We start from the raw sequence: 17,277 nt of genomic DNA on the forward strand, positions 1-17,277 counted from the left end.
GCTCCTTTTGCTTCCTTCTGTAGTTTTGCTCTTCAGGGGGATTTTCAGTGTTTGCGTCATTTGGATTTTTGCCCTTTAACTGACCTTTCCCCGTCTGAAATTTCTCGTCTGTTTTGTGCCTCCCAATTATACTAAACACATTCGTCAGGATTTGAAAAGGTCAGAAAGAGCCCGTGTGGGTGATGTCGCCCCTTCCAGAGCTTTCTACCCTCCACTACCCCCAGGTGAGAAGGCAGGAGGAGAAGCAGGAGAAGGCAAGACAAGCTGCCCACCGGCTTGTGCCATAGGGCTGTGTCCTTATGGTCCCCATGGTCCCCACGGCCGTGTCTGACCATGAGGCCACTTGGGGTGAGGGTGTGAGGGGTCAGTGCATGAGTTTTGCATGGATTGTTTCTACAAGTCCCGAGGGCTGGAGATGAAAAGGCTGGAGAATGTGACAGAAGCCTAGATAATCTCTCCCCACATACATGAGGGGGACAAAAGCGGCGGGGCTCAGCCATGCGCGCGCCTGTTGACACACAATGGCGCCACCTCTCACACAAACCCAAGACTGTGACATCTCCCACCGCAGTGCCGTCCTCCCACGCCCCCACCTCCCAGTGACCATAAGCCTTAACAAACCACATCCCCGTGCCAATACGTCCTAACGCACACTGAAATTACTCCCAAACACGTGAAAAACCTGTTGACTCTCCCAAACACACTCACAAGAACACAGGCAAGACTCAAACATCCCGACACGGGAAAGCTCGGATCAGCCTCGATTATTAGTGCGGGAGCTGGTGGGAGGCCTGACGAAGAATAACGGACTCAGCCCCCTCAGGTGTCTGTCCAAAGTTGGCATGACCTGTTCTGAGCATCCTGCCATGGCTGGGTTTAGTACTGTGTGTCCATTTGTCATCTGTGTCCATTCCTGATGTGGTTGCAGGTTGCTTTACAGCTTGGTTGCTGTCTGTACTATTTCTTTCTGTTTTTTTCTTTTCCCAGGGTCAGTCACAGTCTTTCCTCATCGCTTTATGATGAAAAGTTTGATTGTTTCTGAGGATCTGAGAAAATTACTTTCTTGCTTCCCCATATTTCAGACCCTGGAGTGGAAACTGTCTTTCTGTCATTGACTTTCTTCTCTTGCCCGTTGGTTGCTTGGCTGCTCCCTTCTGATTTGGACTGTGCTTTCTGTTTGGTACTTGATGGTGGAGGGAGATTTTCCCTGTAAAACACCCGGCCCCTCAAAGGCACGTCAGCTTCTTTCTTTAATTTCGCTGTCACATCCCTACCATTTCCAGACACATCCCATCGATCCCTGCCAGAAACGCGCTTGGGGACATGTTCAAACGACCTGGGTGACCCCTCGACGGGGACGCCCACGTCGGACTGACCCCCCCCCATTGCTCCCCCCAGCGCCCCCGTGTCCCACCCGCCCCACGCGTGGGCTGTGAGGCTCGGGAGGACCCCGACGCCCGCCCTCCCGGGCTGCGCCCCGCCGGGGGCACCCTCCTGCCGTCCCTCCCCCCGGTACCGCGGCGCGCAGGGGGGCCCGGGGGCCCGAATCCCGGGGATGATGGATGCGGGGATGCGGGGACGGGGGGCGGGACCGGCGCGGCGGCGAGGGGCGGCCGGGGGGTGGCATCTCCCCGAAGGGGACTGCTGCGGGGCGGCGGCGGCGGGGGTGAGCCCGGGGGGCGGCCCGAGGGAAGGGGATCCCGGGCCGGGGGTGAGGGGTGGGGGGGCTTCCGCCCCCTAAGGACGGACCCGTCCGGGGGTGGCATTCGCCGGAGCGAGCTGTGGAGCGACGGGTCCCTTGGAGACACCTCTCTCCATGGCAACCTAATCGCTTCCTGTGAAGATCCCGAAATAACCGACGAGACGGGGGAGCGGAGCCGAGCGGAGCGGAGCCGAGCGGGCAGCGGCGGCGGGGAGGCGGCGGGCGGCAGCGGGGGGGCAGGTCCGGCGGGCGCGGGGCTGCGGGCGGGCAGGGAGCGGGAGGAGCCTGGGCAGCAGCAGCCGGACGCCGGGGCAGGGGGCTCCCGGGGCAGGCGGTGGGGGGGACTCGGTGACACCCCCCCCCCCCGCCTTTCCCCCCACCACCACCCCGGCGGGCGCGACCCTCGGGCTGCGGCGGGGGCGCCGGTGCCGGACGCGGCGGTGCCAGCAGCCATGGGGTTAACGGGAGGCAGCGAGCGAGAGAGACAGAGACAGAGAGAGAGAAAGAGGGGCTGGACCAGTCCTCGGCAGCTGTTTATTTCAAGGCATCTCTCGCTCCCTCTCCCTCAGCCAGGGCTCAGCCTCATCAAACCTTCCTCCTCCTCCTCCTCCTCATCCTCCTCCTCCTCCTCTCCTTCCTTCGTCCTGGCCATGAGAGGCACCGGCAGCGGCAGCTGTGCTCCCCCAGCCCCCTGCTCCGCCGCCCCGGCTGCGCCCCGCTCGTCTCCCCGCAAGGTAAGTTCACCCTCTCCGCTCGGGATTGGGGGACGGGGTGGGGATGGGGCTGCAGGGGCGAGGGGCAGGGAGGGCTGTGCGCCCCTCTCCAAGTCATCTCTCCCCGTCTCCTTCCCTGTGTCCTTTGCTCCCCCTTTTTCTTCTCCCTCTCTCCATCTAGGTGCTCTGTCTCCTTCTAGCCGGCTGTCTCTCCCCCCCCCCCCCGCCCGCCTCCCCCCGCCTTCTGTTCCTCTTTCAGTCTGGGGCAGGGGATGCCCCGAGGGGCTGGGAGGGAGGTGGCACAGCCGAGGCATCGCTGCCTCTTGCCCTCCAGCTCTGGGCTCCATCACAGACCTGTTGTGCTGGAGCCTGTGCTGTGCAAGGCGACTTCAGCCAAATTGGCGCAGCTGGAGAAAGGAAACGGAGGGGTCAATCCCTCCTCCCGCCTGGCCAAGGGTGCACCATGCAAGCGAGAGCAATTCAGATGTGGAGACTCAGCACCTGAAGCACTTGGATGCCCGGGAACAGTAGGAAACTGGGAGGCAGAAGATTGGCAGACTCATGACATGTATTGCAGGCAGGCGCTAGATGGCAGGGGACCGGCATCCTAGAGTGCTGCTTGGAATGGGGCCACACTCACAGTTCCCAAATGCAGGGAGACTTGAGCTCAGAGGACCATTGATGGGCTTCATATGCCCATTCCCTAGCTACCGAAATGGCCAAATGCACCATCACCCTTCCAGCCCCGGATTCTGCCCCAGCCTAGGCTTTCCATACCCAGCCTGTAAGTGCTTGCCTTGGTATCCTGCCACAGGAATTCCCCCCGGCGGACACCGAACGCTGCAGGACCCGCGCTGACACAGGGCGAGCAGTGTCAGCCCCTCTGGGGTCCTGCTGGACCCTCCTGGGCTCTGCCACCAGCCCTCTCAGCCCCAGACACCAGGTAGAGCAGCCACTGCATTCAGACTGCCAGCCCTCGAACTCAGCCTGCTCTGCAAGCTGTCACCCCTGGCCCCGTGCACGGTGGGAATTCCTTCCCCAGATGGGCTTGGCATCTCCCACCCCAGGGTACCAGCATTCGGATTCATGCTCCCAGCTGCCCAAACCCCTCCGAGCGCAGCAGAATTACCTCCCTCGGGCAGCTGCTCTGGGATTCTTCCCTTTCACAATCCTCACCCAGCCGAATACAGTGGGACATATCTACAACCCCTTTTGCACCGGGGTTCGTGCTTCCTGCTACCAAACCAGCAATGACTGCATCTCTGCTGCTTGGACCATGAACTCCGGGATGTTCATGGCCACTGAGAAAAATATAGGTGTGGGGTGCTTGGGGCACCAGGCAGCGTGTGTGTGGGTCTTGCCGCCAATGCCTAAACTCGCTCTGCTCGATGCTTGGAGGTAGCTGCTCTCTTCCATGGTCCCAGATCACAGCCTTGTATTGGTAGCTGTCACCGTAGCCCTTAATGCTGGCTGGGAGTTAAAAAATGACAGCCAACCTAGCGTTCTTCCCCTGTGAGGAGGGCTGGGTCCTCCTCAGGTTTGTTTTGATTTTTTTATCACTATTTCGAGTGGGATCGTTGCCGTGGGGGAGCTGGGCGAAGAAAGGATTTGCATGAAGCTCTCGGTGCTGCAGGGTTGCTAATGGCGAGCGTTATTTCAGCCGGCAGTAAGTTTTATAATTTTGGCCCAGGTCCTGTGAATGTTCTTTTCCTCAGGGTCGTGAGCCTCTTTCCCCTTCTTCCATCCCTTCCCCCTCTCCCCAAACTGGTTGGCAATTTCATTGTTCCAGTGGAATATATCCGTCGTGAGGTCATCGCTGCATAAGGAGAGGTGATTGATTGCTTAGGTCACTGGGGCCTATCCCATGCTGGGCTTTGAATGCTGGCTTGGAGACCTCGAACCGGACTCGGTGCTCAAAAGCGAGGTGATGTGGGGTGCAGAGGGGCACGGTGATGCATTCCCGGCAGCTTGAGTTGCCGAGCAAACAGACTGCTGCATTCGGAACTAGCTGGAGCACTCTGAGAGCAGACGGCTTCATTCCTAGAGGCACAGTATCACAGCAGTCAAGCTCGAGATGTTACGAAAATACAGATAGATCATCATCTGCCAGCCGAGCCAAACAGAATCGGGTGCAACTCTTTTCCCATCCCCGGATGGAAGGAGGCTCTACCCGCTTCTCACTAACGCGGCATCTGTGTGCTCGGCTTCATCCAATTGCTCTCCAGTCGGAGGTGATCTCGGCTAGGCATCGAGAAAGCTGCGATATTCTCAGATTTTAAGGCCAGAGGGACCATTTTGATCATCGAGTCTGACCTACAGCAGAGCACAGGCCAGAGAATTTCACCAATTTCATTTCCTGCATCAAGCCCGTAACTTCTGATTGAACTGTGGCGTTCTCTTTCAGAAATACGGCCACGCGAAGGCTTCAGGCGGTAGGGAATACACCACCTGCCTAGGTGAATTGTGCTAGTGTGTGACCCTCTTTATTAATGGTATTGTTCCTCATTTGAATTTGTCAAACTTCAGCATTTTGTAACAGAAGGTTACAGATTGCATTTGATGCGAGGGAGCTACAGCGCGGGTATTGCCTGCGCACGGCTGGCACCTCGGCTCTTTTATTCCTGTGACGGCTTTTATATTTGGATAGGATTTATCTTTGGGACCACTGTGTACAAGATTCCTGGACAGGGAGAAGGAGTTATTGGCAGCAAATCCTAGGGCTTTCCTGGGGCGCCGTAGTGTCTGAACTCTGGATCTCAGGGTGTCACATTCGGGGCTTAGTCTGTGCTCTCTGCTCAGAGCAGGAGTGCAGCAGGCTTTGCTCTTAGACGTTATTTAGGATGTAAATTCCCAGCCCCCTTGGTGAACCGGGATACATACCTGGGGGCATGGCTACCGAGATCTGCTCTCTCATGTCCCGGCAGCAGTAGGTTCGTGCTGCGAGAGACTTACAAAGAGGGAGGAAGCACAGTCGGGTCCCTGACGCTGGGAAACAGCAGCAGGATTTGTGCTTCCATATCCTGCAAATGCAATGGGAGCAGCTACTAACAGACTAGCCCCAGGGATCTCTGGTCTGGACCGGTAGTGGGGTCCATGTGCAATAGCAGAGAACAGTGTAATTCTCACTCACGGCTTCCAAGGACCAAGATTCACAGACTGAGTTCAGTGAAGTGCCCCGGGGAAATAGCTTTGTCATTCATACTCTGTCATCTGTGCATCACAGGACTGGAACTCTGCGATGAAGGCTCTGTACCTCGAGCGAAAATGCACGGGTCCATCTTTGGACCCTGGGAGTAGCAGTAGTCTGTTTTTATCACAAATTAGACCTGGGAAACAGATTTGAAAGCAAGAGCCATGCCGTGTTGGCACTGGTGCAGAAATCCAGTCTCTCTGCTCTGGCACACAAAGGTCTCTTGAATGGTGTAAGGTGTGTGGATACTGGAATTTATACCTCCAGATAGTAAGAGCGTTGGCGTCCCCTCCTCCTCTCTGAAGATCTACCAGTTTATTCAGCATCCACACTGGGAGCTGCAGACAGAGCTGAATGCAGGGCGTTTGTTACACTTGCCCTCCAAAGCAGCAGGGTCTGTGGCCAGGACGCAATCCCCACTGCCGCTGGCTAACTGCAGAGCGCCCTAGACACGCTTTATCCGCTGCTTTGTCCATAAGCCACAGGGACATCAGTGTTCTGTTTTGAACGTGTGTGCTCCACGCACAGTGGAGTCCAGCCCTCGCTGGCTGGCGTTTCCACCTGAAACCTTCCTTTGCTCTCATGGCATTCATGTAGCGGGAGACATCTCTGTGCTTCTCTCAGCTCCTCCACAACCACGCCTGGGTGGTGCGGGACACGCTGTCAGTCTCTGGCCACGATATGAGTGGCAAATCAGAACGTGTTGACTCACACCGACTGACATTGCGTCATTCCTGCGCTCACCTGGAGCCACCTTTGGGGTAGGGGCACTGGCAGTCACCTGCTCTTCACTGTTGGCAGCGGGAGCTGCGCACAACGGTGTCTCAGGCCTGAGGCTTACACCCGATGTCTGGGCTGTCACTTCCACAGCGTTATGTGTACACGAGGAGGCCAGCCCTGTGCCTCACTCCTTCCCCTCAGCTCCAGTTACAGCCATTACCTGTTCCGTAGGGCTGAAGTTCAGGCTGCTGGGTGTGTAAGCAATTCAGGATTTGGCTCTGTTGGGTTTCTTATTCCCCGGCTTTAGACCCTGGGAATCCACAGTCTGGGGTGCTGTTGGTGGAGCTCACAATCTCAGCCGAGAAGGACAGCGAGGTCTCCATTATGAGACATCCCAACAAGCGAGAAGAACGCAGTGAGCTGGTTGATCCAGCACTGAGCACCTACACCCAGGCACATCTCTGCTGGCAGAGCCGTCTAAGTTAGGAGGAGTGCTAGCGGTTACATGCGCACCCCTAAAGTACCACACTGCACCGTGGGACTGGCACTGAGGTCTACCTGCTCCTGGAGAAGATCTCCTCTCCTGGGGTGGCACTGTCCAGATCCACATCTCCTGCTGCAAAACCCCTGACAGCCCCTCAAGACCAGAGCTGTAACTGGTAACGCTGTGCCACAAGCAGAGCAGCTCTTCACCCCAGGGAACTAATGTCCCATGGGGAGTCCCAGCCATGGCCCCAGGCGCCCCAGGCCATCTTGAAACCACTCAGGCAGTTCGTGTGCACAGGGACTCACACGTGGAGGTCTCTGACACATGCAATTCCCTTTCCAAAGTCCAAAAGAATTTCTGTCATCTCAAGATTGTGTTGCCAGACGTGGTCTTCCGTGGCATCGTGATCATAATCCAGATGGCCAAGATCTCGCCAGAGATTCAGAAGAAACTTGCTCCGTTCGGCTGCCTCTCTGCAGAGCTGCATTTTAATACTGGGTCCTTTCTAAGGCTTAGAGGTTCAGGAGCAAAGTACAAAGAAATGCTGAGAATAGCTGCTCTTTTTTCCTCATCTTCATCTCAGGATCCCTCCAGAGACTGATCTTGCCCCGGAGGGAAGGGCAGGGCACATTAGCCGACAATTCCTTTTTTTCTGTGAACTTTGTTTAAATATTTAACAGAAGGAAACTAAAAATATCCCCAGTTAATGCAGCAGGAGCTAGACAGCTACTCACTCATGGGTGCCCTTCCTCCCAGCCCCTCTCCTCAGGTGTACATCAGGGGCGTGAGTCCCCTTACCCACCGCAAGAGCAAGCACCAAGCTCTTCCCTCCTTCAGGAAGGGCTGCAGTTTTAGTGGGGGACATGGGCTGAGCCGGAGGGCTTGGCAGTAACCCCTTGGGAGCCGGGAGGTGCAACACAGCTGGCTGGGGGCTGGAGGCACAGGGCGGTTGGCCATTGACTTCCTCGGCTGAGCAGCCCGGTTCCTCCAACCCGGCAGCCACAGAAGGGCACGGCCACGGGCTGTCGGCATTCATGCTTTCCCCTTCATGATGCGGGAGCGAGCTGAATATCTTGAATGATTTTTTTTTTTTTTTTCCTCTCTCTCTGTGTGCTTGCGTGCGGTCTTTGTTGCGGAGAGGATCCCGGGTCGGGCACATAACAGCTCACCAGGGAAGAGCCGTGCCGGCGCTGCGCTGTGCCCGGACAAGGGAAGGGGCAGACAGCATGAAGGGCAGCTGTGCTGCCACCGGGACTGGTGCCAGGGGGTGGCGTGTGGCCGGTGCAGAGGTCCAGCCCGGGGGAACAGCCCTTACTCTGTGTTACCGCTGCCGCCTGGTGCTGCTCGGCCATGGGAGGTGGGAGAGAAAGGGGAGGAACAGGGGAGAACGAGAGGCGTGGGACAGCGCGGAGGACGCTAGGACAAGGAGTGTGGGACGGTAATTCCATGTTAGCTAAGAGGAAAGTAAATACTAAATATTTGATAGGCGTATTTTTGCTCTTAAATTCTTTAGTAAGGCTGGACTTTTCTCGCTGATTCACTCTCTCAGTCTTCTCGGTTTATCACTCTCGTGCTTCCCCTCTCGCTCCCTCACTCTGGCACACAATGAAGAGGCTCTTTTTTAATAAATGGATTACACACTCTACACTATAAATAAACACAGAAATTAAGATTCCAACTTGTTCCAGCGATAAGCAAACAAAGATGCCGAATCCCCCTCTCGGCCCTCAGACAGGAGAGTCCCCAGGGAAGCTGCGCATGTGCCTCTGCACGTGTGCTCCAGAGATTGCTCCTTCCTCCTGTCTGCCTGTGCCAACACACGGCTGGTGTCTGTGGGGTGCCAGGGTCGGGGGGACGATGCACCTCCATGCAGGACAGCGTGTGGGCACGGGGGGGGGACAGGAGAGGGAGCGGGGGTGTGGGTGCTGCGATGCCCTTGCTGGTCAGGGATGGAGGCTTGCCCACGATGCCTCCAGGGAGAGAGCGGTGGCCGCTGGGCGAGGGGATGCTGACACCTCTCCCATTTGGTTCCCAGTGAAGAAGATGAGACGGGATCCTCGCTGAGCGAAGACGCTGTTGCATCTGCGATGGAGCCCGGTGCCTGGTAGGTTCACAGCATCCCACATTCACCGGGGAGACGGGGGAAGCGTGGGTGGCGGGCTGCTCCCGGCTGCTTGTGGCTTGCCCTTTCATCAGGAGGGACGTCTCAGATAAGGCTCTGTTTTTCCTCCCCCCCACCCCGCAGCAGGATGCCTCCGCTCCTCTCCTGCGTCCACTCCCTGCAGCTTTGGCATCTCCTCCTCCTGGTCTCGGCCGTCCCTCCTCCTCCCGGCGTCTGGTCTCTTCGCTCGCGGGGCCCAGCATCCGCTCGGCCCCTTTGCACCCGTCGGAGCCCCTCGGCCCCGCGGCCCATCTGCATCTGGGACAGGACCTCGCTGCCGCAGGAGAGGGATTCTCGCCTGGCCCTGCCGCGCCAGCGGGCCCCGGCACCCCGGGGGTCGGAGCTGCGGCACGTGGTGCGGCTGCGGCGCCAGGCGGCGGGGGCTCGCCCTGCCACCCCCTCCGGGTTCGAGGACGGCATGCCCTCTTCCCAGTACCCCTGGGCCATCGTCTGGGGCCCCACGGTGTCGGATGAGGATGGAGGGGATGCCAACTCGGCCAACCCAGGCTTCCCACCGCTGGGTTACACCTTCGTCTCGCCACACGGCATGGCAACAGCGCAGCCCAACTCCCACTCGCTCCTGCACAACGCGGGGCTCAACCTGCGTGAGACCCCGGCCACCCTGCGGCCCTTCTTGTTTGGGCCCCGGGGGGAAGGTAAATCTGCCCTTCCCTTCCTTCACCCCCCCTGCCCCATCTCCGCAGGAGCAGCTCCTTCTGCAAAATTCACGAGGCCCCCCGTGGGAACCTCCCCTTGCGCTCCTGCTCCCTGGGGACCGGTGGGGGTGGCCATCACACACACCCCCTCCACTCCCCCTCTCTCGCAGGCGTGGACCCCCAGCTGTACGTCACCATCACCATCTCCATCATCATCGTCCTGGTTGCCACCGGGATCATATTCAAGTTCTGGTGAGTGGGGTTTGGGCCGATGGAGGCTGTCACCACGGCAGAGTCTGCAGGTGGGTGGGCAGGAGGACTGTGGGCTTGGGATCTGTTTGTCCCAAGGGTGTGGATCTGGTGCTGGAAGCCCTCTGGAGGTCCGGCACCTGGCCGTGCTGGGCTCTGAGTGCTGGGTGTAGCAGGGTCCCATGGACCCCTCTGTCATCGAGGGCCGGGGCTTGTCTAAAGGTCACTCTGTGTCTCACCCATCGCCTCTCTCCAAAGCTGGGACCGTAATCAGAAACGCCGGCGTCACTCGGGGCAGCAGAGCGGTGGGAGGCAGCAGGAGAGCCAGCAGCCCCTCACGGACCTCTCCCCCACCACAGTCAGCATCCTGGGGCCCTACGGTGACCCCCTGGCCCCCACGCCCGAGGCAGAGGAGTCTAGGCAAGGCCAAGAGGGTGTGGAGAAACTGGGGGGTCACGGGAAGAACACGGCCTTCCAGCTCAACCGGTGAGTGGCCAGGGAGCCGGGGAGGGAGGGGGCGACGGGGGACAAGCAGGCTGAGGCAGGGCAAAGGCGCTGGTTGGTTAGCGGGGGTGGTGGGACAGCGTAACCACCCGTGGCTAATTAATTTCCGATTCCCTTTTCCCCCCAGAATCCCACTGGTGAACCTGTGATGCTCACAGGAGAAGCAGAGCTGGCTGTCCCACCCTCCCGTCACAGCCGGCGAGCGCAGACTCCCGCCGCCTCTGCTACCCCGGGGAACAAACGACCTCCTTGTGCCACGGCTCACCACCACCATTATTAACTAACGCCACCAGGACGTGCCTGGGCAAATGGACGAGCTGGGCCTCCTTAGCCTCCCGCTGGGGGAAGGCTGGGGAACCCCCCCCAGCCCACGCAGGACAGGGTGATGAGAGAGCAGGCTGGTGGGAGAGAAGACAGCTGGTGGTGGTGTGAAATCTTGGCCTCCCTGGCCCCTCTCCTAGCACACACACACACACACACACGCGCAGACAAACACACACACACACACACACACACACACACACACACACACACACTTGGATCTCCATGACTCTCTCACCAGTGCATGCCTGACATTGGGGGTAGGCGAGGTGGAAAGGTGTACCCCTGTCCCCGTGGGCCCTAACCCCTCTGTGTGTCCCTTCCCATGTCGTGTGCTTTGAAGTGAACGTCTGGAGTTCAGTTGTCTGCAGGATTGCCCGCCGGGGCTCGCTCTCCCCTCAGCCAGGGCTGAGGTGGTGGCAGGTTCTTCTGTTCCCAAGGCCTTGGCTCTCCTGAGGGTCCCAAGAGTGGGTGAAGCTTGGGCAGAAGAGGCTCACGCAGCACCTGGGTCCCCTCAGCAACCCATTTCCTTGAAGGAAACATTACCTCCCCCCTAGATGGAAGATACTCACACCTCTCTTCTTTCTTTCTGCCTAACATTCCTCTGTTTTTTTCTCTTCAGTTTGTATCTTCATCTTTCCGTCCCCAGTTGTTTTCTCTCAGTTCCTCCCCTCACCACTTCTCTTGCCAGTTAAAGTTGGGAAGAGTTCCTTTAGTTTTCAAAATGTTTTGATCCCTTGGAAGCCTCCTTGCTGTCCCCCTCTGCCCCCTCAGTCTCCTTCAGCAAGGTTTTTCTGATGAACATCAGTCTTTGGTGATGTTCTTCAGAAAATCTGAGGCGAAGCCCTCTGCTCATTATGTTATTTAGCAAGCGTCCTGTACACTGGGATACTGCCGAAGCAGCTAAAGCATGGCATGCGGATATAGCTGGGCACGAGGAAATTGAGTTTTGCTGGCCTGAGGTAGGGAATTGCTTTCAGACGCTCATGCCACAGGCAACGAGCAGCAGATATGACTCTGTGTGCCTGGGATGACAAAGAACAATTTAGAGTTGACCTTGGGAGCATCTGGGGGGTTGCCATGTGCTGCTGGTAGGTTTCTCCTGGAATGCAAGGTGACTGGAGACCCATGAGGCAATGCTCATCAAGGGCATGAGAGAGAAGATATCTGGGGTGCCAGCCTTCGTAAGTGTATTGTCACAGCTGGTTGGGGACTAAAACCAATGGCACAGGTATCGGCGCAATCTGGTTGCCTGAGCATGTACTTTGGGGCTGTGGTGGTCTGTAGGACAGGCAGCCACGTTGTCTGTTACTTGTGTGAGCAAGATCAGCATGTCTCAACCTTCTTCCTACGTGTGGACCCATGGGTGTCGCTTTGAGGAAATGTAAAATGGCAAATTTCAGCTTAATGATAATAGTTGCTCTCCCTTGGCTCTTGCAGACACCTTTAAAGTAATTCACAGACCCCACACTGACAGCCACTGAGCCGAAATGATGCAGATTTAGGTAAAGTTGCCCCTGTACTGTACGAACACCTTCAGCTGCTGGACTGATGTGGCCAGAGACAGGAAACTCACCCACAATTTGAAGGCCCTAATGCGCCATACAAGATCTCTGGCAAAAGTCATCTTGGAGAAAAGAAAATGGGCCTTTCATCCTTTATCTGTGCAGTAAAAGCCTATTCTTTATAGGACAAAGCACATGGAATTTCATAAGAGGCCTGTTTCTGCCCATTTACCCAGCTGAACTATTAGGTGATCTCGGGTCTCATCTGACTCACCGTGAAGGACATTTAAATGAGAGTGTAAATTGCAATAAGCTTTGCAAAAAACAGTAGAGATTTGGAGAAAATGACAGGTCAAATAAAATTACTGGCTTATTAAAAGCACAGAACGGCTGAACAGTGTAGATGGGAAAGGACTCCAGAGGTCTCTAGTCTAAGCACAGGTTGAGGCTCCGCTTATAGCAGGGGATATTATTGCTTTACCCTAGATCGATCTATTACCGAGCCTTTGCCTTATTCCGGCTCCATTTGAGGCTTTGGTGGGCATTCAAGCGGCGGATGGAGAGAGAAGGGGGCAGATGGCTGTTCCTGCCCGCTGCCCCGCTCACCATGGCCCCCGCCAGCTGAGGGCAGCTGGGGGCTCTTCCCCCTCTCACTGGCACATCGGCGCTGGGGAAGGCCATCTGCAGACAGCCTGGCAAGAGGCTGCACTGCTTATTGCCGGCAGTTTACGCTATAATGCCTTGAACTGGTTTAAGTAATCTTCCAGGCCAGATTAATTAGATTTCTCTTTGATCAATAGCGCTTGTTGAAACAAGGCCAGAGTTTAGACTCTACCACTTCAAGGGCTGTCCTTGGACTTTCCCTTTCTACACGCTGCACGGAGAGAAGGTCTGTAAGAAAGCAGCAGGAGCTGTAGTGAAAACATTTTCCAACACTTGATGTGGGGAAGCCCCGAGCTCTGCTGTCCAGGCTTTTGTGAACTCTACAAAAAAATCAGATTTTGGTGTTTTGGGTGGGTTTTTTTCCCCTCTAACATGTCTCTGTTTTTATTAAAAGTATCTCCAGGGAATGAAGCCTTTCACGGATGCTGTGGTAAGGGGGAAGCTGGGGAACGCAGTAGAGAAAACTCTTACAATGACAGAAACTTGGATATGCTGAACATCTTTTCCAAGACCAATTTTTCTAACCAAATATGTTTTCAAGACAGTCATTCACTCTCTGACACAAAACAGGTTAGATATGGGAATCAACTTCATTGTCCTGCCCAAACTTTCATTGCAACATTTTGTCCCCGGAACAAAACACTCAAAGGACGTGTGGACACACAAGCTTCGTCCAGTCAATAAATAATCTCACTGGGTCTCTTTTCTCCATGGCTGGAGCCTTACAAACCATCTTTCCTTATGCAGACTGGAGCCAGAGCGTGCCTGCAGTCTCCTCCCTGGCCCAGGCTAATATTCTGTGAGATGCACACACAGACAGGTTGACAGCACCGAGTACCAAGCCAGGGCAGAGGCCAGCATCTTCTCAGTCACAGCCCATCAGGTTTCCTTGTCTTCTAGGTGACTGGAGGAGAAAGATCTGGATTATTTTTTCCCAGTGGAAATTTTACAGAGAGAAAAGTGTGCGGGGAAAACGACTGAAAATGTTCATAGCCTTGGACTGGAGCCTGCCCAACGTTTCTGTGCAATTAAAAGAAAACGCCCAGGTGGGCTGGGTGAGTGGAAGGCACCGTGTCTGCGCTGAGCTCCTGGAGGGACGTGGCTGTTAACACAAGGGTGGTCTCTCTGTGAGAGCAGTGGGAAAGAGGGAAGGTCTGGGGGAGAACCTCTCCCCTCCACCCTGTGTTGTTTCAAGGCGGGAACTGGAGGCTCCCTCTCTCTACCCAGCAGAGTGGCATGACCACCAGGCCAGATCCTGCTTGGGCTTTTCCATCTGGTCAGTTGCAGCTGGTAAGCACGGGAGCAGACCTCCAGTCTGTGCTTCCACAACATTCCTCCAGTCCATTTTACAGGGACTCACCTCCAGCCAAGCATCCCACAGCTTCAGAGAGGGCTATCTACCTCTTCCTCAATGGCACCTAAGTGCCCTTGCAAATCTGGTCCCTTCATTCCCCACTCCCTTTCCTGATAAGGAAAAGTACTTGGAAAGGAGCAGTTTGTTCATTCCCCGCAAATTCTCGAACACGATCACTTTCAGACTGCTCTGGATTAAACTATGGCACAGCCTTAGAGCCGAGTCCTGCAGCACAAAAGCCTTGGGCCAAACTCCAGCTCCCTGATTGCACCCCCGCTGATGTCTCACTGTAGTCCTGGCCCTACCTTGGCAAGACCGTAGAGGGGGGCCCCCTTCCTTCACCGACTGCTGGCTCTCTACTCCTTTTTTCCTGTTGTCTTCCCTCTCCCACTGTTTTCCCACTTCCCACTCCTGTCCTGTACCACGGTCTCCCTCCCGGTTATCTCTCCCCTCCTGCTGTTTCGCTCTCCCCACTCCTCTCTTGTTCTCCCTTCGCCACTCGGTCTCGTTGTGCTGCGGCTCCCATTCCTCCCCTCCGTCTTCCCTCCTGCTTCCCTGCTCAGTCTCGCTCTTCCCCCTCCCCTGCCCTTGTGCGCTGTGATATATATTTTTGTAGGATTTCTCTTCTCCTCGTGGTGAAATATTCAATTCTTGTGGGATGTTAGTTTCAACATTTTTAAATAAACCTTTGCAAAATACTGAAAGCAGAGCTCTTGCTGCTGTGGAAGAGGCCGTAATGGAGATGTCAGGGTGGGACGACAGGGACTTCACCCTGGGCAGACCCCTGTGGGACAGGGTCTCAGACATGTGGCATCCCACAGCCTCCTCTGGAGGGGTAGATGGGGTGATTTGCTCCAGTGCCCATCTCGCCTTCCTCTCCTTGCTGGCCAAAGAGGCCCTTTGAGCCTCCTCACGCATTTCCATGGGAGGTGGCCCCTGATGGAGGAGATCTTGCACAACCACTTCTCCACTCAGGGTGGCTGTTCTGCCTCTGGAGCTGCTGCCTCCCAGCCATGCTTTTGGGGCTGCTTGTCACACGCCAGTTTGTGCTGGGAGCCAGCGTGGCCAGGAGAGGTGAGAGAAGCTGGAGGGAAGGGAGGGAGACAGAGCGATGCAGGCGCAGAAGCCTCCCTCACTCTGTTCCCCGCGGCTGCCTCCGCAATTTCTATTTACAGCCCTGCTGCCTCCCCTCCTGGCCACAGTGCCGCTGCCGTTGCTGGTTTCCAGGGCTGCTCTGTAATTAAGCATCCTTGTCTCCTGCAACTCCCCCACTTCGCAAGCCCCTGCAGTGATCGGTGCTGGGGAGGGCACAGAGGGGATGCTGGAGACCAGCACCAGACAGGGTGGCCGCTCTGAAGGGCTGCTCCCCAGCAATGGTAGGAGGATTGCCAGGCACTGGGAATGGTCCCTGGCCCCTGTGCCCTCTGCACACTCGCTGTCTGAGTCCTTCAGGCATAGGAGGTGTCCCTGCTCCGCTGCTTTACTGTTTGAGGAAGGAGCAGGATCTCCAGCCCTGACCTCACCTCGGACTCTGTCCTGGGATCTCTTCCCATTGGAAGGACCCAGGACCACCTCCTGCCGCAGGGCCAGACCTCTCCACATGGCACCCTGTGCCCTGGACTGGATCTCTGTGGGCTTGAGGTGGCCCCACGCCCATTGGAGAGCAGACACATGCCTGCAGTATCCGTCCCAGGGCATGCACGCAATAAAAGGCTGAATGACACCTCTTCTGCCCCTGTGCTGAGTGTGGGAGGAGGGAATCCCTCACCCCTGTTGCTTCAGATGGCCGGTCACCTGTCTTCTCGGCTGATCCTCCCCAGTCGACCACATACGGCAGCTCTGGGGCTGGGCAGGCTGGAGAGACTCGACTGAGGAGGCGATAAATTCTCACTGTGCTGAAATTACAGACTCACGTACTCATCAGTGCTGTGAAATGTCTTGCACAAACCTCGTCTGCTTCCAGCCAGAGCTTCAGCCCTTCCTGCTGACTTCTCTGTCATCAGATGCTTTTCCTCTGGTGCCCTCTCGGCAGAGGCTGAGGCTGCAGGCGCTCAGTCAAACATTCCCTTTCTTTGCCACAACTCGCTCTCTGCCTCACAGGAGAAGATCCACGAGCTGCCCTTTTTTCTTCTGGCTTCCTGAAACACTGACTCCCTGCTCTAGTCCCTTCCCATCACCACTCCCCACTACATCACTCTTGCCCACATGCCCATGTTGATCTCCCACCCTGCCAGTCTGGTCCCAGCCCTGCCTCCATCCCCGGCATCTCCTGTTCTTCCCGGTCTCCAGCCTTGCCTCCCTCCCTAGCATCTCCTCCGCATCCTTTCTCCGACAGGGAGCTAGAATGGGGAGCTGCACGCTGAATGAGGACAGCAGAGATGGGAGGAATGGATGCAATCATTTAAATCAAAGAACACCTAAAAACTGTGCCACCACACCAAGACACACAAAAATCACCCCAACAAGTGGTCAAAAACAAGCATGAGCTATTGCTGACCACTGTGATTTCCCAGGAAAGAGAGTACTTCAGAAAAACATTATGAAAACATCTCCCAAAGCTGGGATTGCCTCCAGCTGAGTGCCTTCTATAACCTGCAATAAATTATCCCATTATGAAAAAAAAAATACCTAAAAAAAATCAGGCAACTGTCAGCTGCAAGCGCCTGTCAATGCAGGGATTTGGCAGTGAACTAGAGCGCTCGCTTGCCTCCCTCGCTCAAGGAGGTTCTCCAGAGTTGTGGCTGGAGGTTAGGACTCCATGTGCTCCAGCTCTGCCCTCCTCCCCAGGCCTGTCCTGTTGGTTATTGCCACTCTGTTGTGCCTTCTCAGTGTTCCCAACGCTGTGGGCGGGAGGGTAGTGGTGGGAGAGCACCTCTGGAGCTGCGGGCATCACTGGGCTCCTCGGGGCCGCAGTGTGGACAGGGCACGGCAGCATGGACCAGCTGCGCTAACAACTCAAGTGCAAGCCTCGGTACGCAGGGGATGGGCAGTTTCCGTTAGAGGTATCTCTGCACCCTGCTAAAGGGATGTGGCTGTGTGGATGGCCGTTTAA

The 17,277-nt window shown here is 56.4% G+C and overlaps 1 protein-coding gene across 4 annotated transcripts; it reads left to right on the forward strand.

Annotated features, from left to right (window-relative positions):
* Positions 1-1,586: 1,586 nt before the first annotated feature.
* PIANP (PILR alpha associated neural protein) lies at positions 1,587-12,384 on the forward strand. 4 transcript variants are annotated; one of them, XM_074592928.1, is made up of 7 exons: positions 1,587-1,666; positions 2,272-2,436; positions 8,848-8,916; positions 9,058-9,629; positions 9,800-9,881; positions 10,137-10,364; positions 10,510-12,384. In XM_074592928.1, the coding sequence occupies exons 3-7, from the start codon at positions 8,900-8,902 to the stop codon at positions 10,529-10,531; spliced, it is 921 nt and encodes a 306-aa protein (XP_074449029.1). In that variant the 5' UTR covers positions 1,587-1,666; positions 2,272-2,436; positions 8,848-8,899; the 3' UTR covers positions 10,532-12,384. The 4 variants fall into 4 exon arrangements, with proteins under 4 accessions (XP_074449029.1, XP_074449037.1, XP_074449047.1 ...); XM_074592936.1 differs by lacking the exon at positions 1,587-1,666 and adding an exon at positions 1,802-1,942; XM_074592946.1 differs by lacking the exon at positions 1,587-1,666 and having other exon boundaries at positions 2,180-2,436.
* The last annotated feature ends 4,893 nt before the right edge of the window (positions 12,385-17,277 follow it).

The sequence above is a fragment of the Larus michahellis genome, chromosome 1 (genome assembly GCF_964199755.1).
Source record: "Larus michahellis chromosome 1, bLarMic1.1, whole genome shotgun sequence".
Lineage (NCBI taxonomy): Eukaryota > Metazoa > Chordata > Aves > Charadriiformes > Laridae > Larus > Larus michahellis.

Excerpts from the sequence above, each read along its gene's own strand:
- PIANP (XM_074592928.1), top strand. Across the intron at positions 9,882-10,136 it reads GGGATCATATTCAAGTTCTG|CTGGGACCGTAATCAGAAAC; the intron begins GTGAGTGGGGTT and ends CTCTCTCCAAAG. Across the intron at positions 10,365-10,509 it reads ACGGCCTTCCAGCTCAACCG|AATCCCACTGGTGAACCTGT; the intron begins GTGAGTGGCCAG and ends TTTTCCCCCCAG.